This window comes from Rhinoderma darwinii, chromosome 3 (assembly GCF_050947455.1).
Source record: "Rhinoderma darwinii isolate aRhiDar2 chromosome 3, aRhiDar2.hap1, whole genome shotgun sequence".
Classification (NCBI taxonomy): domain Eukaryota; kingdom Metazoa; phylum Chordata; class Amphibia; order Anura; family Rhinodermatidae; genus Rhinoderma; species Rhinoderma darwinii.
The window spans coordinates 277,038,771-277,062,087 of NC_134689.1; the positions used below are offsets into that span (position 1 = coordinate 277,038,771).

At 40.7% G+C, this 23,317-nt stretch overlaps 1 protein-coding gene across 1 annotated transcript in view; it reads left to right on the forward strand.

The window, feature by feature from the left end:
• The window catches only part of RFX7 (regulatory factor X7), a 113,889-nt gene that overhangs the window by 37,320 nt on the left and 53,252 nt on the right, over window positions 1–23,317 (forward strand). Inside the window, exon 2 of the mRNA XM_075857965.1 lies at window positions 22,408–22,441. Coding sequence (XP_075714080.1) covers window positions 22,408–22,441 — 34 coding nt within the window. The remainder of the gene's footprint in view (window positions 1–22,407; window positions 22,442–23,317) is intronic.

Genomic DNA, 23,317 nt, shown 5'->3' on the forward strand with positions numbered 1-23,317 from the left:
CCTGCTTTTCTACATAGGATATTTCCTGATGTGTCTGCAGATTGTTGGTGTGGGGAGGCTCCTGGAACTATGTTACACATTTGGTGGGATTGCCCTAAGCTCCGTCCCTTTTGGGGGGAAAATTTTTGCTCTTGGACTCCTACTTCTCCTTCTATTGGATTGCTTTCCATGGTTCCTGGATCACTCCCACACCTCAAAAGGGGCGCCATATTCTGATTGCAGCTAGGACTGTAATACCACGTCATTGGAAGTCCATTAATGTGCCTTCTTTGCAGGAATGGTTGACTGAAATGAACGGGATTATGAGAATGGAGGAGTTGATGTCTGCTGATCGGGGTAAATCCGAAGTCTTTGTTCAAACTTGGTCAGTGTGGTCTTTGTTTCGGGGTGGTGCTGATTTGCTTCTCTGGTTGGATGGCCTCTTTTGAATGCTCATAACGCCATTTCTCTGCCGCTTTTGTCTTTGTGTTTCCTTTTGTTGTCTTGTCTTTTGTGTTTTTTGTAACTTTGTATGTTGAATTTTCATACTTAAAATATCATTGGTATTAGTTTCTTGGGACTGGTTTCCCTAGGTATTGCACTACTTTTGATTCTGGTTATAGTGCTGCTACTTACCATTGGCTGTTATTATTTTTTGATGTCTGGGAGGTTACCTCATAAAATTATTCTTCTGTCTCTGTAAAAGTATCTTGTACAGTTTTGATTTCATTGCACTGCGTGCAATATTTGAGATATTGTGAGATGGTTTATATGCTGTTTTATACTCTAATAAAAATTGTTGATCAAGAAAAAAAATGCATGCAAAATCTGCACTGCATGAACAAGGCCTAAGCTCGATCACTTCAGCTGCCTAAAAAGAGGCTCTGTCACCAGATTATAAATTCCCTATCTCCTACATAATGTGATCGGCGCTGTAATATAGATAACCGCAGTGGTTTTTATTTTGAAAATCAATCATTTTTGACCAAGTTATGAACAATTTTAGATTTATGCTAATTAGTTTCTTAATAGACAACTGGGCGTGTTTTTACTTTTTACCAACTGTGCGATGTACAGAGGAGTGTATGACGCTGACCAATCAGCATCATACACTTCTCATAGTTCCAGCCCATTGTTACAGTGTGATTGTGCAGTGAAAGAAGCTGGGCTGGAACAATGAGAAGTGTATGATGCTGATTGGGTACTGATTGGTCAGCGTCATGCACTTCTCTTCACAACGCCCAGTTGGTAAGAAGTAAAAACACGCCCAGTTGTCTATTAACACGTTAGTGACCGCCCCATAGTGTTTTAACGGCGGCCACAAACGTGCTTTATTCCGATGCAATAGCCTTTTTACGGTGCTGCGTCGGAATAAGTAAACAGAGCAGGGAGCCGTTAAATCTCCCTGCTCTCAGCTACCAGAGGTAGCTGAGGGCTGGGGACATCCCTGCTCGAACGGGTGAGATCGATATCAGTATTTATATCGTTTTAGCGAGCGCCGCATCTGAGTGGTTTTGGAGAGAGTGAGGGAGCTCCCTCTCATCCCACTGACACCTCGCGATAAGATCTATGTCTGTGTCTCTGATGGCAGCCGAGGGCCTAATAAAGGCCCCCAGGTCTGCCTGCAGTGTATGCCTGCTAGGTCATGCCAGAGGCACGGCCTAGCAGGTGCCTGTCCGTTTTACACAGGCATAATACACTGCAATACAGAATTGCAGTATTGCAGTGTATTATAAATGCGATCGTAGGTTCGCATAGTGAAGTCCCCTAGTGGGTCTAGTAAAATAAAAAAGGTTAATAAAAAAATTGAAAACCCACTTTTTCTCTTACAAAATGATTTATTATTAAAAAATAAATTAAAAAAGTTACACATATTTAGTATCGCCGCGTCCGTAACGACCCCAACTATAAAGCTATTACATCATTTAACCCGCATGGTGTACGTCGTAAAAAATAAAATAAAAAACAAATCAAAATTTGCTGTTTTCTTTGAATCCTGCCTTAAAAAAAATGTGATAAAAAGTGATCAAAAAGTCGCATTTAATTCAAAATGGTACCGATAAAAAATAATGTTATGGCTCTTCAAATATGGAGACACAAAAACAAATAATTTTGAAAAAAGTGTTTTCACTGTGTAAAAGTAGTAAAACATACAAAATCTATATAATTTGGAGTTTTTTTTCTATTCCCCCCCAAAAAAAAGTTAATAAAACCTAATCAATAAATTCTATGTACCCCAAAATGGTGCTATTAAAAATTATAACTTGTCCCGCAAAAAACAAGACATTATACATCTACGTTGACGCAAAAATAAAAAAGTTATATCTCTTTGAATGAGACGATGGAAAAACGAAAAAAATGGCTTGGTCTTTGGGGTCTAAAATAGGTTGGTCATTAAAGGGTTAAGAAACTAATTGGAATAAATCTGAAATTGTTTATAAAATAGTTTATAACTTGCTCAAAAATGATCGTTTTTCAAAATAAAAACCACTGTTATCTACATTACAGCGCCGAGCAGATTATGTAGGAGATAGGGCACTTATTAAAGAGGCTCTGTCACCAGATTTTGCAACCCCCATCTCCTATTGCAGCAGATCGGCGCTGCAATGTAGATTACAGTAACGTTTTTATTTTTAAAAAACGAGCATTTTTGGCCAAGTTATAAGAATTTTTATATTTATGCAAATGAGCCTTTCTTAAGTACAACTGGGCGTGTTTAAAGTTATGTTCAAGTGGGCGTGTATTGTGTGTGTACATCTGGGCGTTTTTACTTTGTTTTACTAGCTGGGCGTTGTGAATAGAAGTATATGATGCTGACGAATCCGCATCATCCACTTCTCTTCGTTAACACCCAGCTTCTGGCAGTGCACAGACACACAGCGTCTTCTCGAGAGATCACGCTGATACGTCACTTCCTGCCCCAGGTCCTGCATCGTGTCGGACGAGCGAGGACACATCGGCACCAGACGACAGAGGCTACAGTTGATTCTGCAGCAGCATCGGCGTTTGCAGGTAAGTCGATGTAGCCTCTGTCGCCTGGTGCTGATGTGTCCTCGCTCGTCCGACACGATGCAGGAAGTGACGTCACAGCGTGATCTCTCGAGAACACGCTGTGTGTCTGTGCACTGCCAGAAGCTGGGTGTTAAAGAAGAGAAGTGGATGATGCTGATTCGTCAGCATCATACACTCCCATTCACAACGCCCAGCTAGTAAAACAAGTAAAAACGCCCAGATGTACACACACAATACACGCCCACTTGTACATAACTTTAAACACGCCCAGTTGTACTTAAGAAAGGCTCATTTGCATAAATATAAAAATGGTCATAACGTGGACAAAAATGCTGGTTTTTGAAAAAAACAAAACGTTACTGTAATCTACATTGCAGCGCCGATCTGCTGCAATACGAGATAGGGGTTTGAAAATCTGGTAACAGAGCCCCTTTAAAGCACACCCACCTTGTGAAGGCAATACAGGAAGGAAATCTGCCTCCAATATGGCAGCCCCCAGGAAAGTTTTTTTTAAATAAAATAAATTTGAAACAATACAAATAGCTTTAAGATTTTTCAAATAAAATGTTATATCTAATTGGACCTAATTACAGTAAATAAATTAGTAAACCCATAATCCGTTTAAAACAAATTTACATATATTTGACGGTGACCGCTCTCATTATACATTGAACCTAGAAAAATATCAGAGCTTAATCTACCTTGAAATAACGCATGGGGATCCATCAGTTTCTGTATGTTATTAATGTTATATTTAACTGGTGGCTACACATCATGACGGGCATACTTGTTATGCTGATCGCACAGCAAGTGTGCCCGTGCGATCAGGAGCGTGGCAACGGCTTTAATACACAGCCGCAAACAACGCTAACTGCAGCATTCAAAATGAGAGTGAGAAGGAGACATACCTACTATGGGCAGACAGCCTAGGGTCCATTGTAGGACCCCATGGCTGTCTGACCATATTTCCTGTAGTTGTGGCATACTTAGGTATGCCCTAACAACTGTCTGTGTACTATCAGTACAAAGGCGAGTGTACTGGCATATAGATATATGCCAGTATAATAAATTAAAAATCCCCCTATGGAATAAAAAAAAAAAAGTAAAATGAATAAAAAAAAATAAGTAATGGTAAAAAAAAAAGCGTAAGAAAAAAAAAAAATCTAATTTTTTTACAATAAATGAACGTATACACATTTTGTATCGTCACGACCGCAACAACCTACATAAAAAAATATTATATAAATTATGATGCTTGGTGTATGCTGTAAAAACTGCGGTGGAACTGCTTTTTATTTTTTTTTAGTATTTTTGCCAAAACATATATAAATGAAACAATATTGTTTATGTAGGAAAAAAATGGCACCTACATAACGTAGAATTCGTCCCGCATAACTCTCCTAAAGCTACATCGAACAAAAAATAAGTTATGAGTGCCGGGAAGCAAAGAGGGAGGAAAATCAAGAAATTGTTCTGGTCATCAAGGGAAAAATTGTCCCTGTCCTTAAGGGGTTAATAATGATTATTATCAGGGACATTGAGCTCTGTCTACTTTTGTAGTAAATAAAACAGTGCCTGCTCTTATCGGGGCACTTTCAAGGTACTTTTTATGTGAAACACTGTTGGCGCTATTCTTTATAGTGGTCACTCACACAGTGTTAACAAGAATAATTTAGTTTCATTTATTTATTTTTTTCGACATTTGTTCTTTTGCGGGATCAGTTGTACTTTATTTAACATTTAATTTATATGCATTTTTATTTCAGCAAAAATACAAAAAAAAATTAGCTGCAGTTTTATATAAAAAAAAAAATAATTAAGCCATACAATTTTCCTCATAAATGTTGTTATAAATTTATTGTACAGGTTGTTACGGCCCTGAGGCTACCAAGTATGTTGATGTTTTTAAATGTCCTGGGTTTTAAATTTAATAAAGTTTATTTATATTTTTTACTATTTTTCGTAAACATTTTTTTTACTTTTTGTCTTTTTTAAACCTTTAAGAGAATTTTTAATTTAGATTTTTTTTTTAAACTATAATGTACTGGCATGATAGTACAAAGAAATTTTTTATGGCATACCTAAATATATCTTAATAATAGGGAATATGGTCTGACAGAACTACTACCAAGCAAAATCTGCACTCCAAAAGCCAAATGGCGCTCCCTCCCTTCTGAGCCCTACAGTGTGCCCAAACAGCAGTTTACATCCACAGATATGGCATCGCCATACCCGGGAGAACCCGGTTAATATTTTATGAGGTATTTGTCTTCAGTGGCACAAACTGGGCATAACATATAGTGCACTAAAATGGCATATCTGTGGAAAATTTAAATTTTCACTCTGCACCATCCGCTGCGCATTAACCCCTTCGCGAACCATGACTTAATAGACTGTCGTGGTGTGGGGGGTGATGTATGAAGCGAGCTCACGTGCTGAGCCCGTGCCATACGCTGCGGGTGTCAGCTGTGTATTACAGCTGACACACGGGACTAACTGACAGGAACGGTGATCGCAATGTTACAGAAGCCTGTAAAAATAACAATATACTGCAATACATTAGTATTGCACTGTATTGTACCAGCTATCTGATTGCTGGTTCAAGTCCCCTAGGGAAACTAATAAAATGTGTAAAAACAAAAGTAAATAGTTATTATTAGTGAAAAAAAAATAATAATATTTAAAGTCCAAAAAAAAAACCTTTTCCCATATTTTTCTCTAAAGTAATGTAAAAAATACACAAATTTGGTATTGCTGTGTCTGTAAAAGTCCAAACTATTACAATATACCATTATTTAACTCGCACGGTGAACGGCGTGAAAAATAAAGAATTTAAAACGGCAAAATCGCTGTTTTTTGGTCACCTTGGCTCCACCAAAAAATTTTATAAAAAGTGTTAAAAAAGTTGTATGTACTAAAAAAAATGGTACCAAGAAAAACGAAAGCTCATCCCGCAAAATATAAGCCCTCACGCTTCTCAATCGACCAAGAAATAAAAAGGTATGCCTCTCGGAATATGGTGAAACAAAATAATATTTTTTTTTAACAAATACTACTTTTACAAATTAAAAACTAAAATATATATAAAAAAAAATAAAAACGATCTAAATTTGGGATCACCGTAATACTATTGAGTTGCAGAAGAAAATAAATTTGTCGTTTTTACTGCACGGTGAAAGCAGTAAAATCAAGACCCAAAAAACAATGGAGGAATCGCAGTTTTTTCCAGTTTCAGCCTGCAAAGAATTTTATTTTCTGTTTCCTAGTACATTAAATGGTAGTTTAAATGGTGTCAATTGAACGCCTCCCACAAGAAAGGAGCCCTCACACCACTCTATTGACGGAAAAATAAAAAAGTTATTGCTCTTGGAAGCGGGGAGGGAAAAAACGAAAAAGGAAAAGCAAAAAACGGATCAGTCCGGAAAGCGTTAGTTAATTTCTAATAAAAATACATTTTGACCACATGTGGGGTATTGCCGTACTCGGGAGAAATTGCTTTACATATGTTGGGCGGCTTTTTCCTCCTTTTTCCTTTTGTGAAAATGAAAAAATTACACATTTTAATGGAAATAATGCTAATATTCATTTCCACGGCTTAAGGCCTGATTCACACGAGCGCTGCGAATCTCGGACGTGAAAAACTGCTGTCCTCAGCGCTGCGGGACGTGATGTCATGCATCCACCATAGGTGAGTCTTTGGCAGGATGCGTGAAAAGATAGGACGTCCTATTTTCGCACGGACTCTTCACACAGTCCGTTGAAACAACGGCTGTGTGAACGGCCACATTGAATTACATAGGTCCGTGGGACGGCCACTGTTTCAAAGGCCGTCCCACAGACGTTTAACACGTTCGTGTGAATGAGGCCTAATTCTAATAAATTCTGCAAAAGACCTGTGGGGTGTAAATGTTCACTATACCCCTAGCGAAATTCCTTACGGGGTGTATTTTCCAAAATGGGGTCAGTTTTGGGTGGTTTCCACTGTTTTGGCCTATCATGGGCTTTGCAAATGCGACATGGCACCCAAAAACCATTTCAGCTAAATTTGAGCTCCAAATAGCGCTCCTTCCCTTCTAAGCCCTGCTGTGGGTCCAAACAGCCGTTTATTACCACATTGGTGTATTTCCGTAATCTGGAGAAATTGTTTTACAAATGTTGGTGCTTTTTCTCCTTTATTCCTTGTAAAAATGTAAAATGTCCTACGTTTTTTCAGGAAAAAAAGTAGATTTTCACCTTTACAGACTAATTCCAATGAATTCGGTAAAACAACTGTGGGGTCAAATGCTAACTATACCCCTAGAAAAATTCCTTGAGGGGTGTAGTTTTCAAAATGGGGTCACTTTTGGGGGGGTTTCCACTGTTTTGGTCGCTCCAGTTCATTACAAACGCGACATGGCACTGAAAACTATTCCAGCAAAATCAGAAATATAAAATACAAATAGTGCTCCTTCTCTTCTGAGCCCTGCTGTGGGTCCAAACAGCCGTTTATTACCACATATGGGGTATTGCTTTAATCGGCAGAAATTGTTTAACAAATTTTGGGGTGTTTCTTCTCCTTTATTCCTTGTAAAAATTAAATATGTCTGTTTTCTCAGAAAAAAAAATCGATTTTCATTTTGACATGCTAATTCAAATACATTTAGCAAAAAATTGTGGGTTCAAAATGCTATTTATACCCCTGGATAAATTCCTTGAGGGGTGTAGTCTCCAAAATGGTGTCACTTTTGAATGGTTTCCACTGTTCTGGCATCACAAGACCTCTTCAAACCTGAAGTGGTGCCTAAAATATATTCTAAAAAAAGAGGCCCCAAAATCCACTAGGTGCTCCTTTGCTTCTGAGGATTGTGCTTCAGTTCATTAGGACACTAGGGCCATATGTGGGATATTTCTAAAAACTGCAGAATCTGGGCAATAAATATTGAATTGCATTTCTTGGGTAAAACCTTCTGTGAATCCCAAAAAAATGTAAATTCACCTCTACTTTGCTTCAATTCTTGTGAAATGCCTAAAGGGTTGAAACATTTTCTGAATGCTGTTTTGAATATTTTGAGGGTTACAGTTTTCAAAATGGGGTGATTTATGGCGACTTTCTAATATATAAGGCCCTCAAAGCCACATCAGAACTGAACTGGTCCCTGAAAAAATAACCTTTTTAAATTTTCTTGAAAATATGAGAAATTGCTGCCAAAGTTCTAAGCCTTGTAACATCCTATAACAATAAAAGAATGTTCAAAAAACGATGCAAATATAAAGTAGACATATGGGAAATGTAAACTAGTAACTATTTTGTGTGGTATTACTATCTGTTTTACAAGCAGATACATTTAAATTTAGAAAAACGCTAATTTTTGCAAATTTTCTCTAAATCTTGGTGGAGCTTCACGGTTAATGGCAGAGACTCATTGTACCGCTCTCCAGGTCTTCGGCAAACAATCTGCCTTCTGTTGCAGCCAAAATTTCAAATTTTGACTCATCAGTCCAGAGCACCTGCTGCCATTTTTCTGCACCCCAGTTCCTATGTTTTCGTTCATAGTTGAGTCACTTAACCTTGTTTCCACGTCCAAAGGTATGGCTTTTTGGCCGCAATTCTTCCATGAAGACCTCTTCCGGCAAGACTTCTCCCAACAGCAGATGGGTGTACCTGGGTCCCACTAGTTTCTGCCAGTTCTGTGCTGATGGCACTCCTGGACATCTTCTGATTTTGAAGGGATGTAAGCATGATGTGTCTTTGATCTGCTGCACGGTTTCCTTGGCCGACCACTGCGTCTACGGTCCTCGACATTGAACGATTCTTTGTGCTTTTTCAAAAAAGCTTGAACAGCACATCTTGAAACCCCAGTCTGCTTTGAAATCTTTGCCTTGGAGAGACCTTGCTGATGCAGTATAACTACCTTGACTTGTTGCTGTGTTCAGTCTTGCCATGGTTGACCTGTGACATGAAACAGTCTTCCACTGCCTCAACTTTGTAGCAGTTTGTCTGTTCCTCGCCCAGTTTTAAGCCTCCTAGACAGCTTTTTCTGTTACAGTAAATTACTGTTTCAACATATGAAAATGATGATCAGTACCATGGCTTAAAGGCTGCGTCCCCGCCTTATACCGCGGCTGTGTGATTAAGAAACAGCCGTACAAAATACAGATAAAAAGGAATAAGCCACACAGAAAGCTATATGAGAGTAGTAGACAAACGGCACAATACTTTTCTGATTATAATGGTCTCTAATGGAACCTTTTAACCCCTTAAGGACACAGCCTGTTTTCACCTAATGGACCAGGACATTTTTTTTCAAATCTGACGTGTCACTTTGTGATAATAACTTTGGAATGCTTTTATTTTTTCAAGCGATTCTGAGATTTTCTCGTGACACATTGTGCTTTAAGTTAGTGGTAAAATTTGGTCGATACATTGTGTTTTTGTGAAAAATACCCAAATTTTGAGAAAATTTGCCAAAATGTGCATTTTTCTAGATTTAAATGTATCTACCTGTAAAACGGATGGTAATACCACACAAAATAGTTACTAGTTAACATTTCCCATATGTCTACTTTAGATTGGCATTGTTATTTGAACTTTCTTTTATTTTTCCAGGACCGTTACAAGGCTCAGAACTTTAGCAGCAATTTCTCACATTTTCAAGAAAATGTCAAAAGGCTATTTTTTCAGGGAAACCTCCAATTTTAATCAATTAGTCACCCCACTGTAAAAACTTCACCCCTCAGAGTATTCAAAACAACATTTAGAAAGTTTCTTAACCCTTTAGACGTTTCAGAGGAATTAAAGCAAAGTAGAGCAAATTTATTTATTTTTTATTTATTTTTTTGCAGAAATTCATTTTTAATCCATTTGTTTTTGTAACAGAAAGTTTTACCAGAGAAATTCATCTCAATATTGCCCAGGTTCCGCAGATTTAGGAAATATCCCACATGTGGCACTAGTGTGGTAATGTACTGAAGCACAGGCCTCCTAAGCAAAGGTGCACCTAGAGGATTTTAGGGCCTTCTTTTTATTAGAATATATTTTAGGCACCATGTCAGGTTTGAAGGGCTCTTGCGGTGCTAAAACAGTAGAAATCCCACAAAAGTGACCCCATTTGGGAAACTACACACCTCAAGGAAATTATGTAGGGGTATAGTGAGCATTTTGACGCCACAGGTTTATTGCAGAAATTATTGGAAGTAGGCCGTAAAAATTTAAATCGACATTTTTTTTCAAAGAACCTGTAGGTTTATCTAATTTTTTCTAATTTCCACAAGGACTAAAGGAGAAAAAACACCAAAATTTGTAAAGAAATTTCTCCCGAGTAAAACAATACACTACATGTGGTCATAAACGGCTGTTTGGACACATGGCAGGGCTTAGAAGGGAAAGAGTGCCATTTGGCTTTTGGATCTCAAATTTAGCAGGAATTGTTTGCGGAGGCCATGTCACACTTGCAAAGCCCCTGAGGGGACAAAACAGTAGAAACCCCCCACAAGTGACCCCATTTTGGAAACTACACCCATTGAGGAAATTATCTAGGGGTATAGTGAGCATTTTGACTGCACAGGTTTTTTGCAAAAGTTATTGGAATTAGGCCGTGAAAATCAAAATCTAAATTTTTTTCAAAGAAAATGTAGGTTTAGCAAATTATTTTTTTTCATTTCCACAAGGACTAAAGGGGAAAAAGCACCGCAAAATTTGTAAAGCGATTTCCTCTGAGTAAAACAATGTAAACGGCTGTTTGGACACACGGCAGGGCTTAGAAGGGAAAGAGCGCTATTTGGCTTTTGGAGATCACATTTAGCAGGAATGGTTTGTGGAGGCCATGTCGCATTTGCAAAGCCCCTGAGGGGACAAAACAATGAAAATGGCCAAAAAGTTACTCCATTTAGGAAACTGCACCCCTTGAGGAATTCATCTAGGGGTGTAGTGAGTATTTTGACTCCACAGTTTTTTATAGAATTTATTAGTATTGGGCAGTGGAAATAAAAACAATCCCTTTTCTTTAATAAGACGTAACTTTATCTAAATTTTTCATTTTCTCAACAAATAAAGGAAAAAAAGAACCCCAAAATTTGTAAAGCAATTTCACCTGGGTACGGCAATACCCCATATGTGGTTATAAACGGCTGTTTTGGCACACGGCAGAGCTCAGAAGGGAAGGAGCGGTATTTGGCTTTTGGAGTGTAGATTTTGCTGGATTGGTTTCTGGGCGCTATGTCGCATTTGCAAAGCCCCTGTGGGACCAAAACAGTGGAAACCTCCCAGAAGTGACCACATTTCTGCAAAACACCTGCGGGGTTAACATGCTCACTACACCCCTAGGTGAATACCTTGAGGGGTGTAGTTTCAAACTACACCCCTCAAGGTATTCACCTAGGGGTGTAGTGAGCAGGTTAACCCCGCAGGTGTTTTGCAGAAATTAGTGTGCAGTGCACTCGATGTTGCAGAGTGAAATTGGGATTTTTTTCCATACATATGACAATATGTGGTGCCCAGCTTGTGCCACCATAACAAGACCGCTCTCTAGGCATTTATTAAGGGGTGTAGTGAGCATTTTCACCCTACAGGACTGTTCCATAAATGATTGTTCTGCGGATGGTGCAAAGTAAAAGTCCAAATTTTTCCCTAGATATGCTAGTTCAATGGCAAATATGTCGTGCCCAGCTTGTGCCACTGGGGACACACACCCCAAAATTTGATAAAAGGGTTCTCCCGGGTATGACTATGCCATATATGTGGAAGTAAACAGCCGTTTGGGCACACTGTAGGGCTCAGAGCGGAGGGAGCGCCATTTGGCTTTTGGAGCGTGGATTTGCTTGGTAGTAGTTTTGTTTGAGTATTGCTGGTGTTTCCATTTATAATGTGGGTGTACATGTAAACTGGGCAGAGTACATCAGGGGCATAGTCAGGTGGTATAATAATGGGGTAAAAAAAACAATAAAATGATCCATAGATGTGTGTTACGCTGTGAAGCAATCCTTTCTGCACAGGCCGGTGTCACACTGATATATGGCGTCCTTTCTTATCCCCCTTTTGGTCCACACTCTGCAGCTTTGCAGTTTGGGGAATTTTGCTGGGAATTGTCCTGGTATAATGCGGGCGCTCTCGATTCCAGCAGATATGTTTGGGCCCTACCCTTCCCGGTTCCCTAATTTTAGGGCCTTGATAATTTGCCTCTTGAAACAGAAGAAATGTTCCCCTCGGGCCTGCACTACTGCATATTTTTTCTTACCTGGCTTATTGGAGCCTTAACTATCTTATTTTCTCATAGACGTAGTGGTATGATGGCTGTTTTTTTTGTGGGACGAGCTGTAGTTATTAATAGTACCATTTTGGGGTACATGTGCCTTTTTTATCACTTTTTATCCTATTTTTTGGGAGGCAAGATGACCAAAAAAACTGCAATTCTGGCATAGTTTTTTTAAATTTTTATACAGCGTTCACCATGCGTTATAAACTACCGTATTTTTCTGACTATAAGACGCACCTTTTAGACAACGGAAAATAGGGAAAAAAATAATATTTGACTTCTTTTACAATGAAAAAACTATTGGTTAAAAAAAACTATTTGTTCAGTTTCACCACATTCTGAAAGCCGTAACTTATATTTCTCCATCGTTTGAGCGGTGTGAGGGCTTAGTTTTTACGGGACGAGCTGTCGTTTTTATTAGGACCATTTATTGGGTACATACGATTTTTTCAATCACTTTTTATTTAATTCTTTTTAGCGCTATGGTGACCAAAAGACAATGATTCTGGGGTTTTAAATTTATTTTTTTACACCGTTCACTGTGTATCAATTAATGCCATATTGTAATAGTTTCGGACTTTTACGGATGTAGCGATACCAATATTTATATTATTTTACTTTTATTGTGCTTGGGGAAAAATGGGAAAAGGGTTTTTTTTTTTTTATATCTTACATTTTCAGGAGTGTAAAAAAAATGTATCTAACTTTTTTTTTTACACATTTTATTAGTTCCCCTAGGGGACTTGAACCAGCAATCATTAGATCACTGGTACAATACACTGCAGTACATGGATGAGATACGGAAACAGCGTAACTCGCTGAGCTACTCTATTTCCGTAACTCCCATAGTAGTGAATAGCAGTTACAGAAGCAGCGTAGCATGCTACGCTGTTTCCGTAACTACTCTTAAGTTCTATGGGAGTTACGGAAACTACGTACCTCAGCGAGTTACGCTGTTTCCGTAACTCGACCATGTAAGCAGGAAGTGGCTGGAAGACAGTTGGGTAAGATTGAACGGGGCTTAGGGGGCCCTGTTCTAGAGATAGATATGGGTCCCAGAGGTGGGATTCGCATCTATCTGACATTTTGGACATATCCTGTGGATATCCTTCATGGGAAAACCACTATAAATGCCGCGGTCGCTATTGACCGCAGCATTTAACCAGTTAAACGGCCAGGGACAGCGCCATCACTGTTCCTAGCCGTTAGTGCAGCATGTCAGAAGCTGACACCTGCAGTGTATGGAGCTGGCTCAGCCCGTGAGCCCGCTCCATACAGCATCACCTCCCCGCTCCATGATGTGCCGGCACATCACGGGTCGGCAAGGGTTTAAGTAAGGAGTGGTCAGCCGGGTCCCCTGACTGCCGACTATAAGACGCAGGGACTATTCAGAAAGATTTATTCTTGCTAAAAACTGCGTCTTAGGCTCTCTTCACACTGAGTATTTTGACAAGCTTTTTGGAGCGGAAACCGGCCGAAAATGCCTCCCATTGATTTCAATGGGAGGCGGGGGAGGTTTTCTCCCGCGAGCGGTAAAACCGCCTAGCGGGAGAAAGAAGGGACATGCCCTATCTTTGCGCGTTTACGCCTCTGACCTCCCATTGACATCAATGGGAGGCAGAGAAAGTGTATTTCGCTGAGTTTTTTGCCCGTAGCACTCAATGGGCGCGAGCGAAAAAATTTTGAGGCTGAATTTTCCTCCTGCAAAAAACTCTGTGTGAACGAGGCCTATAGTCTGAAAAATACGGTACGTGTTAACTTTATTCTGCAGGTCAGTCCGATTCCAGCGATACCAAATTTATAGCACTTTTTGATGTCTTACAACATTTTGCATAATAAAATTACTTTTGTAAAAACCGCTAACGTTTTCATTTTTTGTCGACTGAGCTGTATGAGAGCTTGCTTTTTGCGAGCCGAGCTATAGTTTATGTAGGTACCATTTTTGGATACATGCAACTTTTGATCACTTTTTATTCCAATATTTGTAGAGCAAAGTGACCAAAAAACAGAAATTCTGGTATAGTTTTTTAAATAACATCATATTTTTTATAGTTTAGGCCGTTACGGACGCGGCGATACTAAATATGTATGGCTTATTTATTTTTTTTCAATAATAATGGACTTGATAAGGGAAAAGGACGATTGTGTTTAATTTTATTGAAATTAAATTGTGTTTAATTTTATTGAAACTTTTATTGTTTGCTTTGCCTCCCGGCGGGGCCTAATCAGCTTCCATAATGGCAGAGCAGGAGGCTATTGTTAAAGAGGCTCTGTCACCAGATTATAAATGCTCTATCCCCTACATAATCTGATTGGTGCTGTAATGTAGATAAGAGCAGTGGTTTTTATTTTGAAAAACGATCATTTTTGAGCAAGTTATGAGCTAGTTTAGATTTATTCTAATGAGATTCTCAATGGACAACTGGGCGTGTTTTTACTTTTTACCAACTGGGTGTTGTACAGAGGAGTGTATGACGCTGACCAATCAGTGACTAATCAGTGTCCTGCACTTCTCATTGTTCCAGCCCAGAATGATCCACAGCAGTGTGATTGTGCAGTGAAAGAAGCTGGGCTGGAACAATGAGAAGTGTATGACGCGGATTAGTCACTGATTGGTCAGCGTCATACACTCCTCTGTACAACACCCAGCTGGTAAAAAGTAAAAACACGCCCAGTTGTCCATTGAGAATCTCATTAGCATAAATCTAAACTAGCTCATAACTTGCTAAAAAATGATCGTTTTTCAAAATAAAAACAACTGCTGTTATCTACATTACAGTGCCAATCAGATTATGTAGGAGATAGAGCATTTATAATCTGGTGACAGAGCCTCTTTAAGCTTCCTGTTGGCATAGCAGCATCGGCAGCCCTGATTGCATGGCAGGGCAGCCGATCTGCTAGTGACCTCGAAGATGCAGTGAATCGTTTCCGATCACTGTATCTAAGAGGTTAGTGGCAGGAATCGGAGCTACCTCCAGTTCCTGCCGTTACAGGTGGATGTCCGCTGTAACGTACAGCTGACATCCACTGCTGATGACGCCGGCTCAGCTCCTGGCCCGGCGTCATCTTGCCGTCGGCTATAGAAGGCTTTCAGGCTCCGCCTCCGGGCAGGGCCTGGAAAACGTCCGTTTTAGGCAGACCGGGAGGCCAGTATTAGGCCTCCGGTTGCCAGTTCAGCCACTGGAACCCCTGCAATTTTGCATTGCTGGGGTTCCGATGAGCTGCAAACAACTTAAATGCAGCGATCGCGTTTGACCGCTTCATTCAAGGGGTTAATGGCGTGGACAAAGCTAATTTCGGTGCCCGCCATTACAGCCGGATGCCAGCTGTAATACACCGCTGACATCCGGCGATGTTGGCACCGACTGATCTGAGCTGGTGCCATGCGTTTGTCATATGGATACGGAAAAATGTGGGAAGCGCTAGCTTTCAATGACTTATCCATACGGCAAATGTCGGGAAGGGGTTAAAATAGAAATCAAGTCCATACTCACTCACCTCCTGTATCGCTGACATATCTAATCCTAATATCGATCAAATCTAAATTGTTCATCAAGATTTAGTCGGTATTCGAGTAATATTGTGTGTCAGCGTTGTGCTTCGGTTGAGGGTTTCCGTCTGAGCTTTCCGTCCGGGGATCCCCTCAACGGAAAGGCAAACGGAAACTTCAGCTGCCATTTGCATCACCATTGATCTCAATGGTGACAGAAACTTTGCGAATTGTTTTCGTTTGTCACCATTGTGAAGGGGTATAGTTGTTTTGACAGAATCAATAGCACAGCCAACTGCTATTGGAAGCTAAGGTTTCCGTTTGCCTTTCCGTTGAGGGGTTCCCCCGACGGAAAGCTCAGACGGAATCCCTCAACGGAAAGATAACGCTGATGTGACAGGCCCTTACATAGCCTTTAAGGGGTCCCTCACGCGTTGCATATTTTCTGCAAAGTTTACATCTGAATTTTCCATGCGGAAATTACACAGTGACTTACAGTAACCGCAAAGTGGATGAGAATTGAAGAAATATCATTCACCTACTGTGGAAAAAAATCCGCAGAAAAGACGTGCGTAAATTGACCTGCGGTGCAGGGAATCTGAATCTACAGCGTGTCAATTTATGTTGTGAAAAGACTGCAGAATTTCCACATGGAAACCAGTCAAAGTCACCAACGATTATGCAACATGCGCATGGGGCCTTAGCATGGAATAATGGCTTCTTAATTTCTCATGTTACTTACTGTATAACTGATCTCCCACCAGCAGGTGTCATTGCTTGAGTGACTTGTATTTTTCCTTTTTTACTGATATTGCTGTATTTCATGGTATATATTTCTATACAATAAGGCCCCATGCACACAACCGTATTTTTGTCCACCCGTAAATACTGGCGTAAATACGGGTCCGGTGTCACATGTATTCGACCCGTATTGCACCAGTATTTACAGACCCGTGCCCGTAAATATGGGTCCGGTGTCACCCCTATTCCACCCGTATTTACGGGCACGTTTTCTCTGCAAAATTACACTGCACTAATCGGCATCCCTTCTCTCTATCAGTGCAGGATAGAGAGAAGGGACAGCCCTTTCCGTAATAAAAGTAAAAGAAATTTATACTTACCCGGCCGTTGTCTTGATGACGCGTCCCTCTCTTGACATCCAGCCCGACCTCCCTGGATGAAGCGCAGTCCATGTGACCGCTGCAGCCTGTGATTGGCTGCAGCGGTCACATGGACTGTAACGTCATCCCAGAAGGCCGGACTGGAGGAAGAAGCAGGGAGTTCTGGGTAAGTATGAACGTCTTTTTTATTTACATTTTTTTACATTTTTTCTTTATTTTTATTTTTTTACAGCTTTATCTATATTGTGATCGGCAGTCACTGTCCCTGGAGCTGAAAGAGTTACTGCCGATCGTTTAACTCTTTCAGCACCCTGGACAGTGACTATATACTGACGTCGCCTAACAACGCTCCTATAATTACAGGTGCACACACGTAGTCACCCGTAATTACGGGAGCCCCATAGACTTCTATGGGCCTGCCCGTGCCATAATTACGGCCTGAAATAGGACATGTTCTATATTTTTCAACGGCACGGGCACCTTCCCGTAAGCATACGGGGATGTACCCGTGGCCAATAGAAGTCTATGGGCCCGTGATTACGGGCGTTTTTACGGTCGTGTGCGTGGGGCTTTAAAGTGAGGCTCTGGTTCAACTTTAGGTCTTACGATATGTCCACAGCTAAATTTCACCCTTTGGAATGCCAATTTCTAAGACTACGTTCAGACGAGCGTGTCCGATTTGCGCGGGTAAAAAAAAATTGTTTTTCTACATTTCTTGTCTGTGTGTGTGTGTTGTGTATTGGCATTAGTGTGCTTTGCATGTGGCATGTGTTTTTCACGTCCGTACAAGCACTTCATTTTTTTTTTTTTTTTTTTTAAATTTGTCTTTTTAATGTATTTGATGCGTGAAAGACAGACAGCACACGGATGTCGTCCGTGTTCTGCCTGTGGTTTTCACTCACCCATTTACTTCAATGGGCGACTAGTTGCGTGAAAACGCACCTATATAGGACATGCAGTGAGTTTCACGCAATGGACACACTGCGTGAAAAGCAACGCATGTGTGAATGGCCCCATTGAATTGCATTGGTCCGTGTGCTGTGAGTGATTTCGCCGCACAGCACACGGACGAGTATTACGCTAATCTGAATGAGCCCTAAGACTATGCGTAAAAGCACACAGCCTATCCACCCTGGACGCCGCAGGGAATTCCAGCTGCAAAGCCGCACCAAATTGTGGCAGTTTTTTGGCCAGAATGTCCGCTGCGGAAAATAGCGCATAGAAAAAGTTTGATACTTAGTGTGATTGGCTGCAGCAGTCACATGGGATGAAACGTCATCCAAGGAGGCCGGCCTGCTTTTTCGGAGTTGCCTTTTTTTGTTGTGAAAACATCTGCTATATGTTGCGGGTTTTACCTCCCCCATTGAAAACCCACAACAAATAAGCAGATACAATTGACATGCTGCGGATTAAAAAAAACGCAATCCAGGTCAATTTCTGAGATTTTTTTTTCTGCTTATTATTTATACAGCGTGTGGATGAGAGGTCTTCAAATCTCATCCACCTTGCTGCTACTGTATTAGGCCTTATTCACCTGAGTGTATGTCACGTCCGTGTTACGCGCGTTAAAACAACGGACGTCACATGGACCTATGCCATTCAGACCTTCAGTGTTTTTCATGCATCGTGTGTCGGCTGCGTGAAACTCACTGCATGTCCTATACTTGTGCGTTTTTTTTACGCATCACGCACCCATTGCAGTTAATGTGTGCGTGAAAATCAAGGGCAGCACACGGACGCCCATCCTGTGTGCTGTCTGTGATTCACGCAGCAGTAGCTAAAGAAATGATCAGAAAAAGAAAAACACCTCCTTCAGGCCAGATTCACACGTGCGTATGCGCGTGCAAAAAATGCGGCTGCTTTCGCGCACGCAAAAGGTCCATAACAGCTCCCTGTGTCAGCAGCATATGATGCGTGGCTGCGTGATTTTCGCGCAGCCGCCATCATTATGACACTCTGTTTTTATGTTTGTAAACAGTAAAGCACGTGGTTCTTTTCTGTTTTCATTCATATTTTTTACTGCTGTTGCTCGAATCACGCGCGTCACACGAAGTGCGTCCGTGTGCTGTGCGTGATTTTCACGCACACTTTGACTTCAATGGGTGCGTGATGCGCGAAAAACGCACAAATATAGGACATGTTGTGAGTTTTACGCAGCGAAGACGCTGCGTAAAAATCACGGACTATCTGAACGGCCCCATTGACTAACATAGGTCCATGCGAGGTGCGTGAAAATCATGCGCGTTGCATGGACGTATTATACGCCCTCATTCAGTTTATTTTGCTGACGTAAAATACGCGTGAAATGCGGAAGACATACGCGCCTAAAAAAGGCAGACGCGCATTCTACACGGATGTCACACGGAACTGCAATGCAAGAAAAACGCAGAGTTTTTTTAAGCGCGCAAAACGGACACGTTCGTGTGAAATAATGGCAGATTCACACGAGCATGTTCAGTCCGTGATATACGGTCCGTATGTCGGCCGCATTTCCCACACCGAACACACTGCAGGGAGCCGGGCTCCAAGCATCATAGTTTTCTATGACACTAGGGGTCCCTGCCTCGCTGCGGGACAACTTTCCCCTACTGTAATCATGTTTTTAGTATTTTCACACAGCGAGGCAGTGACTCCTAGTGTCATAGATAACTATGATGCTAGGAGCCCGGCTCCCTGCAGTGTGCGCAGTCCAGGAAATGCGGCCGACATACGGACCGTATATCACAGACTGAACATGCTCGTGTGTGGGGCTCCTAAGGATGAATTTTTTTGGTTTTAATTTATACTTTGGCAAAAAAAAATGGGGAGGGGGCACAGATGGGATTTTAATGTACAAATGCAAAACTAGTATTTATTTTTACATTTTTGTCCATTTTATGTAGGAAAAAAAAAAAAAGAATTCCATTAATTGTTTCCATTTATAATTGATCATAATTAATTTAAATTGACAAGTTTATGTCACAAATTAATCCCCGATCTCTCTGTGTAAAACTGTACTAAATATGTGCACTTTGCCCCACCGACCTCATCACTAGAACGCCTGATAGGAGACACGCTAGAAAAATATGGTGACCTTTCTTGCCTTTCATTTCGCAGTATTTTTAAAAAAAAATAATAAAAAAAAAATAATTGTGTATTTTTTTTAAAATTATTTATTTTTTACTTTTAGTTTTTATTTTGCCTGGCTCAAGCTGGAATAACATGTGTATCCCTCCAGCATTCCCCTGTGTGCCGATCACATATAATAGTGATCTGATGCCGCTGGCCATTAGATCATTATTAGCAGTGATCTGCATACAGGGGAATGCTGGGAGGTCCCAGCATGCTCCTCTCATTGATCAGACTGTTGAAAGACTGTGAATGTCATCGAGCCATCATGGGTTTCCACGGCAACAGCCCGGATTCAGGAAGGGCACTTCCTGCATTCAGGTCCCATTGATTTTTGAGGCAAAGCCAGAAGTAGTTTCAAAAGGAATGGGAAATATAAAGGAAGAATCCACTTCTGGCCTTTACTAAAAAAAACATTGCAACAAATACACTGTGTGTGAATCCAGCCATATGGAATTTCAATTGCATATGACATAAATGTCTGGCCGCTGAGATCCTGCAGTGTTGGTGTATGGTTTTAAACTAAAGTATAGTAAATATGGCAGTAATGCAATAAACAATTCTACAGATATTCAGTGTTTGCATATATCTTAGGCTCTGTTCACATCTGCGTTGGGGTCCCGTTCTGACGTTCCATCGGAGCTGTCCGTCAGAGCAGAACCCTGAACAGACACAAACTGACACGAACGAAGACCAGAGGTTTCCGTTTCCATCACCATTGATTTCAATGGTGACTGATCCAGTGCCCATGGTTTCCATTTGTCTATGTTGTGCACTGTATCCGTCGACTACGCTATTACTTCCGGCAAACCTACGGATCCGGTGCACAGTTAGACCAACGGAAACCATGGACACCTGATTTCAACCTCTGGTTTCCGTTCGTGTCTGTTCAGGGTCCCGTTCTGACGGAAAGCTCCGACGGAACGTCCGAACGGGACCCCAACGCAGATGTGAACAGAGCCTTCGCGATTTCTGGGTGCAACTGCATTTTTCTCGTTGTCTGAACATTGTCACCCAAGCTGTGCGGATCATTGGAGGAAAATGCAACTTTTTTAAGGCTTGCAGTATTGTATGTTTACAGTCTGTAGATTTCACTGTCCCATTTTTGACTGAGGGTCTTGTTTGTGCTCTAAGTATTATTGTCTGTGTCTGTTTTTAGATGCAGCCATGGGGCAGATGTGGTAGCAGCAGCTGTTGCCCTCAGAAGCTGGTAGAAAGGGATTATGCTAAGTGCACACAAAGTATATACGCTGTAGAACACACATGAAAAATTTTCTACAGAATCTGAATGGTTTAGTCTCCCTGCACACAGCCGTAATCATGGTCCGTGATTACGTGCACGACTGGCCGCGGACAGTTACGCGCATTTGCGTCCCATTATAAAGTATAGGAGCACGGTCTGTAAAATCCAAAAATAGGACATGTCCTATTTTTGTGTGGATAATTTCTACAGCCCGGACACCTTCCCATAAAGGTATCCGTGGGCCATAGAAATGAATAAATCAGTGTTTTGATTCGCAATTACGGACTGGAATTACGGATCAAAATTGTCGTGTGCTTGGGGTTTTACAGGAGGATTTCGGTGCACATTTGGCTGCAGAATTCATCCATTGCATACAACACAGCTTGCTTAGGATCCACTGCTTATTCTTTACACTATTATTGAATGAGGTTTAACATCTCATTCACTTACATTGTACTATAGTGCAACAGATTTGGGAATATCTGTAACATGATCTAAGGGTGCATCAGCCAAAAGCTTCCATCCACGTTCTGCTAATAAAGGTGTCGGTGCCCTCTCCGCCAAGTGCCTTAGCGCTCAGCTTCTCGCTGAGAAGATTCATTCATTTTTAATGCCTCTGCTACTAAAAATAAGCAACTACATTTTTAGATTTGATATTCCATAGCATACAAAGAGAGAGAATCACTTTGTCTATTTTCTTTCATTTGACAATGCATCCTAATGGACAACAAATTTCAAATTCAAATCGCTCCTTTCTACCTGCTTACATATCTTAGGTTGTCTTATATATACATCCTAATATTAGTGTCTCGTGACCTATGTTTTTTAGGCATCATGCGTATTAGCGAATATGGTGTTAATTCATTTCAGTGGGGCAATGCATATACCTGCGTATACAAATATATCAGTATATAGATTTTTTTTTCAAAATAAAGAAAAGGGAAATCCATTTGTACATAGGCCTGTGATGTCCAATAGAAATATGGTTTTCAATCCTTTTAGTAGAAAACGCGGTCTTTCATACAGAACTATGCTGGCCGCAATACAGGTTTGTGTGCATAAGGCCTTACAGTTATCGTCCACCTTAACGGCAGCGTGATAATGACTTCTGTACAGCAGTACACAGGTCACACTAGAAATATTTATTACTGGTTGGAGGTTGTGGTTTTTTGCAGTTTCATTATTATGAGTTGAACTAACTTTTTTATTTTTTCCTTTCTTTAGCAAATCCATACAGTCAAAAGTGGACTGCATTTTGGTGAGTAAAATATTTAATTGCCATGGTAATCCATCTAGTTAACGCAGTCATTGCCTTTAATCATGGTTCCTGTTTTTGCAATAGCCTTTTACTCTTCTGTGAAAGTCACATTTCTTAATCCTCCTTATTCCTCCTTCTCTTATGCCATTAAGGCCTTATTCACACGAATGGACCTATGTTAGTCAAAGGGGCCGTTCAGACAGTCCGTGATTTTCACGCAGCGTATGTCCGCTGCGTAAAACTCACGACATGTCCTATACTTGGCCATTTTTTGCGCATCACACACCCATTGAAGTCAATGGGTGCGTGAAAATCACACGCAGCACACGGAAGCACCTCCATGTGTCGCACGTGATTTGCACAACAGTAGATAAAGAAATGAAGGAAAAAATAAAAGCACTTCCTCCATTTATTTTTCTAAACCTCAAAACCGCATGTCATAAGGATGGCATATGCGTGAAAATTACGCAGCCAACACTGATGACACACAGAACTGCAACGGGCAAAAAAACGCAGCATTTTTTGCGTGCGCAAAACGCACACGTTCGTGTGAATAAGGCCTAAGAGAGAGGTTATTAAAAGTAAGATATTCTCTTTAAACAAATCACTTTAGTGATCACATAGAACTGCAACACTATGTGATAAATTTATTCATAATAACAACGGAAACATGGACCGCACATCTACAATATACACATTGATCTATGGCTACTAAGCCATTTTTTTTTTGTATAAAACATGAACTTGAGGTTCCGTGGTAACATTTTGATCAAATTGTATAAGGCCACTTCACGACAACCTCTTTAAATGAGGTCCCCACTATATAAGTTGCAGCCCCGCATGGCTACCGCAACATCGCACCTGCAGAGGGAGCAA